Source organism: Myotis yumanensis, unplaced genomic scaffold, assembly GCF_028538775.1.
Source record: "Myotis yumanensis isolate MYYU_CA2020_CCGP unplaced genomic scaffold, mMyoYum1.0.hap1 SCAF_15, whole genome shotgun sequence".
Taxonomy (NCBI): Eukaryota; Metazoa; Chordata; class Mammalia; order Chiroptera; family Vespertilionidae; genus Myotis; species Myotis yumanensis.
This window is the reverse complement of record NW_027223766.1, coordinates 14692926-14706021: the sequence shown is the minus strand read 5'-3', so window position 1 is coordinate 14706021 and position 13096 is coordinate 14692926. Positions and strand designations below refer to the sequence as shown.

General features: G+C 39.1%; 1 protein-coding gene across 8 annotated transcripts in view; it reads right to left on the bottom strand.

The window, feature by feature from the left end:
* STAU2 (staufen double-stranded RNA binding protein 2) overlaps positions 1 to 13096 on the bottom strand; it is a 230261-nt gene that overhangs the window by 109817 nt on the left and 107348 nt on the right. For 6 of the 8 annotated variants that reach the window (XM_070392695.1, XM_070392694.1, XM_070392697.1 and 3 more), the window contains one exon: positions 5439 to 5746. In XM_070392695.1, the coding sequence (XP_070248796.1) occupies positions 5439 to 5746 (308 nt within the window). Of the gene's footprint in view, positions 1 to 284; positions 854 to 3088; positions 3744 to 5438; positions 5747 to 13096 lie in introns of those variants that run through there. The other 2 variants (XM_070392698.1, XM_070392699.1) reach the window with 2 other exon arrangements.

Here is a 13096-nt window from a genome sequence, read left to right as displayed (position 1 = left end):
CCCACGTATTCCGTATACAGTTCTCTTTCTCAAGAGTTGTCCTGGGTGAGAAGAGAACAATCATGAAATGTAAGCCAGGTTATTCATGGGGAAAGAAAAAAAGTGAGACACAGCCTAATGCTGGAAAGAGGGAAATATCATCTCAACACGACCTACAATGAGCACAGGTATGTCAACACCTGCCTGATGGGGACCATTCATCTCTCGTCACTGAGAAAAAGTCGCCTCGCTGCCAGCCTTTCCTGGCAAAAGGAAACACAGTTCACCTTTAGATGAAACATAATTTATTTTTTCTTCAGAAACTTGATTTTCAAATAACTCCAACCAGAATCCTCGTGTTGGGTTGGAATCTGTTCTGACGCAAACTGAAAAGGCTGCCGACACGGCTACGCAGGGAGGGCACGCAAGGACGGCCGTTTCCCAGCCACAGTCGCTGCGGCAGGAAGGGCTCTCTGGGTTTGCAGATGACTTTTTCTCTGAAATGTCTCACGTGTCTGACTACGTATGTATGCGCTGGGGCCAAGGCTCCAGGAGTGTCTTTGTCCTTCTGAGTTCCACCACGACGTTCTGCACTGATCTGGGGTGGGAGTTAGTCCCGAGTAGCTCATGCGGTGAGAATGGACTGTTTGCTCAGGCCTGCTCCACTCTTCCCAGGATTCCTGTTACTCATTACAGTATATTTTCATGTGCATCAGGACTTCCATCTTCAAGTATAATGTTTTTTTTCTTTAGAGCTGGAAATTTTAGCAAAATGAGTTGATCTAGTGTAACTCCTCTGGTTTTGGTGGAAATACAGCTACTATGAGGTTTAGAGCCAGTAACTATGAAAGAAGCCTGCTGCAGTCATATTAAACTTCAAAAGAAAGGGAGACATATCAGTTGAAATGTACTGTTTGAAAAGAGAGTTTTCAAGTAGATGTTTCGAAGCATCTGAAACTCACCGTGATGGAGAGCCTCTCTATAAAATACTCCTTAAATATGTAAAATAAACTAACTAGGGCTTAAGTGAGACACCAACTTCTTTATATTCTTTATGTGAGAAAAACAAATCTAGTTTATCAGGGTTCAATAACAACACTGCTCAAAGGATGATGGAAACTAGGAGCACAGAACAGCAAACTGAAATCAAACCACCTAGAAAGAATAACTTATTAAAATACAGCCAGCTCTCCATATCCGCGGTTCCACGTCTGCAGATTCAACCAACTGCTGGTCATAAATACTCAGAAAAAGGGTTATGTTGTTGCTGACATGAGCTAGGTGGTCAGGTCTGTGATGGTGCATCTGTACTGAACACGTACAGGCTGTTTTCTTGTCATTATTTCCTAAACCAGTGGTTCTCAACCTTGGCTGCATATTAGAATCACCTGGGAATCTTTTTAAAATCCTGATTTCTGGGCCTCATCCTCCGGAAATTCTATTTCTTTGTTATGGGGTGGGGCCACAACATTAGTAACAAAGAAACAGAATTTCCGGAGGATGAGGCCCAGAAATCAGGATTTTAAAAGGATTCCCAGGTGATTCTAATGTGCAGCCAAGGTTGAGAACCACTGCCCTAAACAATACCATATAACAACTATTTATATAGCGTTTACATTGCATTAGGTATTACAAGTAGTCTAGAGATGGTTTAAATATACGGGAGGATGTGTGTAGGTTACAGGCAAATACTGTGCCATTCTACGTAAGAGACTTGAACATCTGCTCGCATTTTGATACTGTGAGGGGCCTGGAACCAATCTTCTGTGGATACCGAGGGGCAAATGGAATTCATTTTGAACCTAATCATTTTCTAATGACTCATTTAAAGAAAAAAAAACACCTGCTTATATTTAATTATACAAAGATATTTCTAATATAATTAGTATGGAAAAATCAAAAAACTTAGAATAGTATAAATTAAAATGTAACAAAAAAGTATTCAAATATTCAGCTCAAATGAACAGCATTTCAAGAATGTCTTTCCCATAGTAATTTTCTTTAAAAAGCCCCATGATTTTGAAACATTTTGGCATTATAATGAAAGAGAGTATCAAATTACACAACATAAAGCCCTGAAACACTATAATTTTAAGCGAGCTTTTATGAAATGCATGGGAGTTATAGAAGCATACTGACTGAAGCCTAAAGCCTGAGGTTCACAGAACTAATGACATAAAACTTTTTGCTGAAAAATAAGAAAACATCCAAGTTTTAAAAGAGGATAATTAAAATGCACTCAATGAATCTGCAAAGAAACAAATACTCATTTATGACACAGATCCAAAAGCTTGCTTCTAAAATGTGGTTAAAAACTTTAGGTGAGCCCAAGCAAGAATAAAAGCATTACCAAGAATGTGCAAGTGTTCAGTCACATTCTGCTCTGTGAAGTCAGCTTTATTCATGACTAGAGGCCTGTTGTACGAAGAGATTCGTGCAATAGGCCTTCCCTTCCCTTGGCTGCTGGCACCGGTTTTCCTCTGGCACCCGGGACCCAGGCCTTTGCTCTGGCTGGGCTCCGGCCAGAGCCCCCCCCACCCCCCCATCAGGCTTCACTGCTCCGCTGATCCCAGGCCATGAGACCTCTCGGCTCCGCTGATCCCAGGGCCATGAGGCCTCACTGCTCAGCCGGCTTCGGGGCCGTTTGGCTTGGCTCCACAGCTTGGAGCCTACGTATGCAAATTAACCACCATCTTTGTTGGTGGTTAATTTGCATATCGCCCTGATTAGCCAATGGGAAGCGTAGCGAAGGTACGGTCAATTACCCTTTTGTCTTTTATTAGATAGGATAACTTTAATTGCATAATAATTTAAATTACTTAATAGATTTAAGCAAAAGAATCTGAGCTTAATACCTACCTTCTGGTGAGCAAATGAACTTTTAGCAATTTATAAATTTTAATTAATGACTGGATAATGAAAAAAATTAAAAGTTAAAGCAACTTAGTTTTCAGTACACTAATATAATTTTACTTTGTAATACAATATTAACTGTCACATCAAATTTCAATAGGCAAAGAAGGCCAAGGGAAGGGTTTATACAATATTCAATAAGCAATAATTATCTAGTCAGCATACAACAACAAAATAAAAAATACTAACCTAGAAACACAGTAAAAGGATTTATTGTTTTTAAGTTCCAGAAATAAAAATAACAGAATAGCATGTAATTCATAACACCCTGGCCCTATAATTTCTAAACTACAGCCCAATTAAAACATTTAAGAAACAGGAGCAATCTATGTGGTTTTCCACCAGGTAAACAGACCTGAGAAAGTTACCTATAAATAGGCTTTAAAACTCTTAACCACAAAGAACCTTCTACTGTGACGTGAAGATGTGGATACACCTCTCAGGACACGAAGCCATTTCCCACAATCCTGTCCACTGCTCAGTGGCAGGTTGCGATGCACCAGAGAGACAATATCTCACATCAACACCCAGCTCATTCGACCAAAGAAGCTTGTTTATACTCATTAGTATGTTAAAGTCATAGTACACAAATTTGGAAATATTTAGCTTGTCCATAAATAATGAATATTACCTCTGCTGTAAGCTTTAATAAAAGGCCTAAGCAGTCAGTCCAATAATGGGGAAACAGACTACATTCTAACTAAGGTAAAGATATATTCAAATTATTACTGTTTTCATTGCCAAGAATTAACAAATAAATACAAATAAAAAATTAAAGCAGCAAAATTACATCTACCACACCTCTAAGCAAAAAATCAATTCAGAGCTTGAATGCAATTTTTGCTTCATTTCTAAAAAAAAAAAAAAAAAAATGCAGCATTACTCAGAGACATTTCTAAATGACTAGCTTTGTAAATAAGCAGTGACTTTCTTTTCACAGCAGTCTACGCAGATTATACACAGAACTAAAAATTACTTTGCTGTTTTCCAGTATGTGGTATGAATCAACGTCTTTTTATTTTGAACAGTGATTTATTTTCATTCTTATAATAAACAAAACCAAGTTCTAAAATTTTAACTTTACGCGCTTAAAATTTCAGATGAAGAACCAATAATTGGTAACATTTTCTGTAATTTCATATTAATAGTCTAATGACTACCTGGCAATCAATTTGAAGGAATCCATTTCCTGTGAGAAAAAAAGAAAACATGCAAAAATCCCTCCCACACCAAAAACACATGTTCTGTCTTATTTTGTATCTTAACTTGTAAAATTTGTAGAAATACATGATCATTCTACATAATACAGATCTCCTAGAGTGTTTCTAAAGAAAATTACAGTTTTTGGTCATAAGGAAGAAGACTAAGATGGAAAAGAAGTGGAAACAGGGGAACCTGCAGGAGCGAGACTCCCACGCACAAGCTCGCTGCAGTTCAGCGGTCACATTAGCGGTTATGTTAGCGGTTACAGGTCAGCACATGATGTTCAAGGCAACTAAGAAATCAGAACACAGGTATTTCCTCTTCCTAGCGTTAACCATTCTTTCAAAAATTCTATCCATATAGGATTGTTGGGTGTTTTTTTCAAAGGGGAACAAAAAATAAATAGGAAAAAATGTTTCTATCCCCAAATTCATATAGACAATCAGTTAAGTGGACTAGACCGCCCAGTGACACCCCACCTGGTTCAAAACACGATCCAGTAAAACAAATACGTGGTGTTATGCCCCAAACAACTAGAAAGCATTTCATTATTGTTCTAATAGCATGTTTAATGAATGCCTTAGATAATAGACCTGTAGAATGTTATATCTTAATGATATACCTGAATTATTACTGGCAATAGAATTCAAAACTTCAATGAGTGTAAAAGCATCATTAGAAAAACTCAACCTTACTGTAAAAGGAGGGAGAACTTAGAGCTCAATACTCCTGCCAAATATATGAAGGCAGAAATTTTGTTTGTGGAAGACAGAGTGGAGCCTTATGTACCCACCCAATCAAGACCAACCAGAATGCAAAATAGAGAATTGGGGGCGGGGGGGGGAGTTAAAAAAAAAAAAAAAAGAAGGAAGAGGAAGAAGAAAAATGAGGAGAGCCAGGCAGCAAAAGAATCACTAGGAAGAATGAAAGTAAAAGACAATGAGGCATGTGCATATGGCCCTCTTTTCCCTGCCATTTGTGTGCCTAGTAATTTACAATGTAAGTGGCATATGGGTCACACTAGCACAGGGGTGGGCAAACTTTTTGACTCGAGGGCCACAATGGGTTTTTAAACTGGACTGGAGGGCCGGAACAAAAGCATGGATGGAGTGTTTGTGTGAACTAATATAAATTCAGAGTAAACATCATTACATAAAAGGGTACGGTCTTTTTTTTTTTTAGTTTTATTCATTTCAAACGGACCGGATCCGGCCCGCAGGCCATAGTTTGCCCACGGCTGCACTAGCAGGCAAAAGATGAGCTTTCTGATGGATAGAGATGAAGGATTTGGAGCTAATGAGTTGTTTCGTTTTCTTGGTTTTGTTTTTGTTTTTAATTCATACCTGGAAGCCTTGAATCCTTGCTAAATATTCCAGCTGTTTTGAAGGTTGTACTGCAGAACAAGGGGGAGTAGGAGGACTTCCTTTTAACCCTATGGCTTCCGCCGTAGGAGATGTTCCATTCATAAGGAGTTCCCTGGCAATTGTGGCTGAACTATTCGAGGTGGGAGATATACTGAAGAAAGAGCTGGAGGGTTGGTTCATATCTTTGGGTGACAAATAGCCTAGGGTATTGCCAGAGATTACTTTGTGGCGGCTGGCTTCCATCTCTTGATAAACATCAGGAGACAAATGAAGAATTCCTTTTGGAGCTATAAATAAAATGAATGAACACTGTTATTACACTTACAAATAATGGAAATAGAAACATGTTATAGCATTATCAACTCAATGATTTCCATTGGTGTAGTAATGAAATGAGAAACACTGTCCATCAAGCATCTTCCTCATATTTGCAGAGGCAACTGCAGTCTCCATTTAGAGGTAAAGAATGTATGTTTCAATATTCCTAAAATTATTAGTTTAAAAAAGATCCAATAGCCCTGGCCAGCATGGCTCAGTTGGCTGAGCATCAATCCATGCACTAAAAGGTTGCTGGTTCAATTCCCAGTCAGGGTACATGCCCAGGTTGTGTGCTCAGTTCCCAGTAGGGGGCATGCAGGAGGAAACATCTCACATCGATGTTTCTCTCTCTTTTCCTTTCCCTTCCCCTAAAAATCAATAAAAACATATTTTATTTAAGAAAAAGATCCAGCCCTGGCAGGTTTGGCTCAGTGGATAGAGCACTGGCCTGTGGACTAAAAGGTCCAAGGTTTGATTTCAGTCAAGGGTACATGCGTGGGTTGCAGGTTCAATCCCCAGTAAGGGGTGTGCAGGAGGCAGCCGATCAATGATTCTCTCTCATCATTGATGTTTCTATCTCTCTCTCCCTCTCCCTTCCTCTCTGAAATCAATAAAAAATAATCTCCTGTGAGAAAAAAAACCTGCAAAATTTCCTCCCACACCAAAAACATATATCCTTTCTTATTTTGTATCTAAACTTGTAAAATTTCAAACGTTCGACCATTTGACCGGTAGCTATGATGCACACTGACCACCAGGGGGCAGACGCTCAACACACAGGCATGGAAGCACAAACAGATTGATGAATCTCAGATTCGTGCACCTGTGGGGTCCCTCGGCCTGGCCTGTGGGGATCAGGCCAAAACCCACAGTCTGACATCCCCCAAGGGATCCCAGAGTGCGAGAGGGCGCAAGCCAGGCCGCGGGACCCCACCGGTGCACAAATCTGTGCACCGGGCCTCTAGTAATAAATAAATAAAAGATCCAACAAAATTATTTCAGTGAAACGTATATACGGAAGGGAAGCTGTGGCAGAACAAGGATAAGCGATGTGTGGATGTTCAATGGGAGATCAGATTAGGAATATACAGTGTCTTCACCCTGCAATTTAATATTTTATGAGCTCATAAAAGAGACACAAACACCCTAATCTATGAAGCAACTGAGATACAGCGGGTAAAATGAAGGCTGGGTCACTCTAAAGCTGAGGTATCATCTCCGATATCCAATGGCCTACTGGTGCTCTCCTCTTCACAGACAACTTTAGCTCATGAACATGTCAAAAAGTGACAGGATCTTCTTCCCCCAACTGACACTGTCTCCTATCTTGGTTATCTCATCATGATACCACCATCTATCTGCTCAGTTCCCCAACCTAGACCCCTGGCAACCATCTTTGACTTACCCACAAACAAGTAGTTACCACATTCAGTCTAGAATATGCCCCTTCATCCTTAAATTCATCATAGTTCAAGCCAGGTCATGGATAGGTTGTGACAGCAAAAGGATAGAGCTTGGGCTATGCTATCAGGTGGTGGGGTTGTAGATGCATTTAAAAAAAGCACTTTCCTTTGACTACCATTTGTCTCGGAGATGTTTCAAACCATATTTCACACGGTTTGTTCTAATGTCTCTGGGTCAGATAACAACTCACAAATCACATTATCTTTCAAAATTATGGATAAATCACCACTTTTGAAGAATGTGCTCTCTGAGAGACACTGCTTAATTCCCTTGTGCTAGCCCTCCCCTCTCCTGCTATTAACCTTCTGATCCAAGACCTCAATATTGACTTATTTCCCAATAATTTTTTATTTATCAATTACAGTTGTCATACAACTATAGTTTTAGGTGTACAACACAGTGATTAGACATTATATAACTTACAAAGCCATCACCCCGATAAGTCTAGTACCCATCTGACATCATACATAGTTATTATAATATTATTGACTATATTCCCCATGATGGACTTTATGTACCTGTGACTATTTTTATAACTGGTAATTTGTATATCTTAATTCCTTTCCCCTTTTCACCCATCCCCCACTCCACCTCCCCTTTGGCAACCATCAAAATGTTCTCTGTATCTATGCATTTATTTGTTTTGTTTATTTTTTAGATTCCACAAAGTGAAATCATATGGTATTTGTCTTTCCTGTCTTATTTAAATTAACATAATATCCTCTAGGTCCATCCATGCTATTTCAAAAAGTAAGATTTCATTCTTTTTTATGACCAAGAAATATTCCATTATATATATGTACCACATCTTTTTTATCCAATTGTCTACTGATGAACACTTAGGTTGTTTCCATATCTTGGCTATCCTATAAAATAAAACCCTAATATGCAAATCAGAATGACCAGTCGCTATGACGCACACTGACCACCAGGGAGCAGATGCTTGAGAGGGAGGTGACCAGCGGTGGCAATCGGGGGGCAGGGCTGGCCAGTGGGCAGCACCAGGCCACCAGCCAAAGCAGGTGCCAGCGGGGGCCCCCAATCACCCCGCCCACCAGTCACCCCACAGATGGCCCTGATCACCAGCCAGGTCTAGGGACCCTACCCTATATATTGGGAACAGTCTCATAGATTTAAAAATTAAAACCTGGCAAGGCTACTCTAACACTGAAAAAAGAGGATGATGCAGCGATTACATGCATGGACTCTGGCTTGCACATTTTGTGGTCAGCTCTGATTCTGACACTTATAACTGTGTGACAAAGCCAATTACTTAATTTCTCTCTGCTTCAGTTTTTCTACCCATAAGATGGGGGAAATGGCACTACTGCCTCAGAAGGATCATGTTATGTACTACTTTTCATAATCAAGGCAAAAAAATGTAGCTGCCCATACAATAGCAAGATGCCTTTCACCTGGATGAAAAGTATGGTCACTGGTGCATACAGCATCCTGGATTGCAAGAGGGATGTCCGACTGCCAGTTTAGGCCCAACATCCCATCCCCCGAGGGGTCCCAGATTGCAAGAGGACGCAGGCCAGGCTGAGGGACACTGACACCACCACCACCCCTGCATGCACAAAGTTTGTGCACCGGGTCTCTAGTTGTAAATAATGCTGCAATGAATATAAGGACGAATATCTTTTCAAATTAGTATTTTGGGTTTCTTCAAATAAATACCAAGAAGTGGAATTGTTGGGTCATATGGATGTTCTATAATTATTTGAAGAAGTCCATATTGTTTTCCATACTGGATGCATCAATTTACAACCCCATCAACAGTGCACAAGGGTTCCCTTTTTTCCACAGCCTCATTAGCACTTGTTTGCCGATTTACTGATGATAGCAATGCTGACAGCTGTGAGGTAATATCTCATGTGGTTTAATTTGCATTTCCCTGATGATTAGTGATGTTTGATATGCCTGTTGGCATCTCTATGTCCTCTTTGGAGAACTGTCTATTCAGGTCCTCTGCCTTTTTAATTGGGTTGTTTGGTTTTTCCATGTTAAGTTGTATGAGTTCCTTATATGTTTTGGATACCAACCCCTTATCAGATGTATCATTGGCAAATATCTTCTCCCATTCACTAGGTTGTCTTTTATTTTGTTGACAGTTTCGCTGTGCAAAAACTCTTTGGTTTGATGTAGTCCAATTTGTTTATTTTTTCTTTTGTTTATCTTGCCCAATGAGACAAATCCAAAAAAATATTACTAGAAGTGATATCAAAGAGTTTACTGCCTATGTTTTCTTCTAAGAGTTTTATGGCTTTGGGTCTTATATTTACGTCTTTAATCCATTTTGAGTTTATTCTTGTATATGGTGTAAGAAAGTGACCCACTTTCATTCTTTTGCATGTATCTGTCCAATTTACCCAGCACCATTTACTGAAGAGACTATCTTTATACTATTGTATATTCTTGTCTCCTTTGTCATAAATTACACACCATATAATCATTGGTTTATTTCTGGGTTGTCTATTTAGTTCCATTGATCTATATGTCTCTTCTTATGCCAGTACCATGCTGCTTTGATTAGTATAGCCTTATAGTATAGTTTGATATCAGGTAAGATGATATTTCCAATATTTTTCTTCTTTCTCAAGATTTCTTTTGATATTCAGGGGTTTCTGTGGTTCCATATAAATTTTAGGACTATCTGTTCTAGTTCTGTGAAAAATGCCATTGGAATTTTGATAGGGATTGCACTAAATATGTGGCTTGCTTTGGGTTGTATACTAGTAGACATCTTAACAATGCTAATTCTTCCTACTCATGAGTACAGTATATTCTTCCATTTATTTGTATCTTCTTCAATTTCTTTTTTCAGTGTATTATGGTTTCCAAGTACGGGTTCCTTTACATCCTCAGTTAAATTTATTCTAAGGTGTTTTATTCCCATTGATGCAATTGTAAATAGAATTTTTTTCCTTAAATTCTCTTTCTCATAGTTTGTCATTGGCATAAAAAACACAACCAATCCCTTTCTCCAGATGCCGATAAGGTGCTCCATCCTCCTCAGGAAGCTTAGGCCGTGTTGGGATGAGTACTTCCCTTCGTCCAGCAACAGCAGGGATGGCCGAGTGTGTCCCAGGAAACCTCAGGCAGTTCCTTCCCATGAGAGAACGAAGAGGGCGTTGGGAATGGGGGTAGGCAGGGGCCAAGCCCCATGGGGCTTTACCTTGATGACATTAAAATATATGAGTTGTAGCATATAGGCCTAACCCAATGGTCGGCAAACTGCGGCCTGGCAAAAAGCGGCTCGAGAGCCACATGCGGCTCTTTGGGCCCATTGAGTGTGGCTCTTCCACAAAATACCGGCTTCTGCGCATGGGCCAAAGAGCCGCATGTGGCTCGCGAGCCACAGTTGGCCGACCACTGGCCTAACCAGTGGACACAGACAACAGGGGGGTGAGGACATGAGTGGGGGGGATGGGTTGTAATGTGGGGATAAGGACACATATGTAATAACTTAATCAATAAAAATATATATATATGAGTTGTTATTTCTCTAATTTATATGCCTTAAACTAATATATCAACCCTATTTTATGGATTTAGATTATGCCTTTTTGTTAGTTTTATAATCAGGAAGAAATTTCAATAAAAAAGTTTTAAAGGAAACATATGCACTGGAAAAAAATAAGAGAAATCTCCGTATCTCAAGGAAATAACTTCTAATATTTTGTTCTGAAGATATGCTGTTAATATTTTTATGCATTTTTTGTTAACTCGAAAAAAATAAGTTAAAACGTAGAAGTACCATATGATCCTGTTGTTGTTTACAAAACAATATACTTCTAGTACTAATTTTAAAAATATTTTATCATATGAATTGTTTTCTTTAATAATTCCATTTCATTGGACATCTAATTTGTCTCTGATTTTTTGCAATTATAAACAGTGATGAACATTTTTGTAATTAAATCTTTGTTCACACAAAAACTCATTTTGTTAAGTTAGAAGCAGAATTGCTAGTTCAAAGAATATGTAATTTAGGGTTTTTGATACTAACAAATTACTCCAAATTGGTACAACTCCAAAAAAGTTTGTACCAATTTCACATTTCCCTATTAACATATGAAAGTGCCTTTTCCCCAATTTTTTGGTATTGGATTTTTTTTTTTTTTTTTTTTTGGTCACTGTTCTCTATTACTGTAGATAAGTGGCAAAAACTTTTTAATAATAATATCCAAACCAAAATAGGAACAAAGGTACCTTCAGCCCCACCCCCTGGCCTCTGGGGAGGTGATAGGGCCTCGGGGCAAGTGACAAAGACCAATGATTTCATCAGTCATGCCTATGTGATGGAACTTCCATGAACACCCCTGAACGATGGGGTCTGGAAAGTTCCTGCCTTTCTAACACATCCACGTGCTGGGAGGACAGTGTACCCTAACAACACAGGAACAGACGTTTCTATGCTCCTGACTTCTCCAGATCTAGCTCTTTGCAGTATCTCTTCATCTGGCTGCTCATTTTATATCCTTAATAATAAACCAACTGATAGTAAGTCAAGAATCTTCCTGAGTTCTGTGAGCCAATCTAGCAAATTATCAAACCTGAGGGGTGGGGGATGTAAGAACCCCGGGAATTTATAGTGGGTTGGTCAGAAGAACAGGTGGCAGCGTGAGACCTATGACTGATACCGAACCTGGGCAGTCTGTGGGACTGAGCCCTTAATCTGTGGCAGTGTCAGAATTTACCTGAAATGTGCAGTTCGCTATATTTCAATTATATCTCAATAAAGCTACAAAATATTTACCAATTTGGTCAGTGAAATGCCATGTTATTGATTTTTGTTTCTTACTAGCTGTATAAACACAATATGTAAATCTTATTTAAAGAATAACTTAAATGCTATGACTCTAAATTCTATACTCAACTGAAAAAATCAAGAAGCTAACAGCATTACTGCAGTATTATTATACAGCAGTAATGGGCTTGCCAATAGCAGTATTACAAAGCAACAATCATGCTCTCTCCACACTCCAGGGAGGCATTACCTCACAGTGTAGGAACTCACGCAGAGCGCCAGCTCCATATCCTACAGTAAAGCCTGAGCTGATATTCCCTCATGAATAAGGAAGATTCCTTTCTACAGAGCTCAACTAACTTAAAACAGTCATTAAAAGAGTGTAAAGATGTGCGTGGATTCAGCAGTCAACTACTGAATGATTTCAGCCTGAATATCAGTAACAGAGTGTATGGTTAGGTCTCGACTCATTTAGGTTCTTCCTGTTGTAAATTTCAATGGGGTAAAGAACTAAAAGTAGAATCAGAGAGTAATCTAGGGTTTGCATATTTAATGACTTTTAACTTATTTTGCCAATAGGTCCCCTGAAAAACAATACCAACTTATACTTTCAGGAGCAGTGTGTGATTCAACCTGTTTTCCCCTACTTCTGTTAAAACAAATTTTAATTACTGCAACGCTATATTACTTCACTGTTATATTCATTTCCATGTATTTGATTATTACGCAGGATAAACTCTTCTCGTGTGATGACCGTAAGACTGTACCTTCATTCCTGCTGGCTTTGACCTCAGTTTTGCTCAACGACTTCAAGGGTATTTCCCTGGCTCAGGCTTGTAACATTTATCACATTCACCCTTTATCTCAAAATGTCCTGAACCCCTTCTCCCATCATCTATTTTTCATCCCTGATTTTGCCTTTAATACTCCCATCAGCTGTCACCATGGTACACGGCTACACTGAACATACAACTTTGAGACTAGTCTACACTTTACATGCATGATCGCATTTAAGCCGCGTAACAAACATACGAAATGGGCATTCTGATTTCTTTACATTAGATATAAAATGAAAGCCCAGAGAAGTCACGAAAGTGAGCCA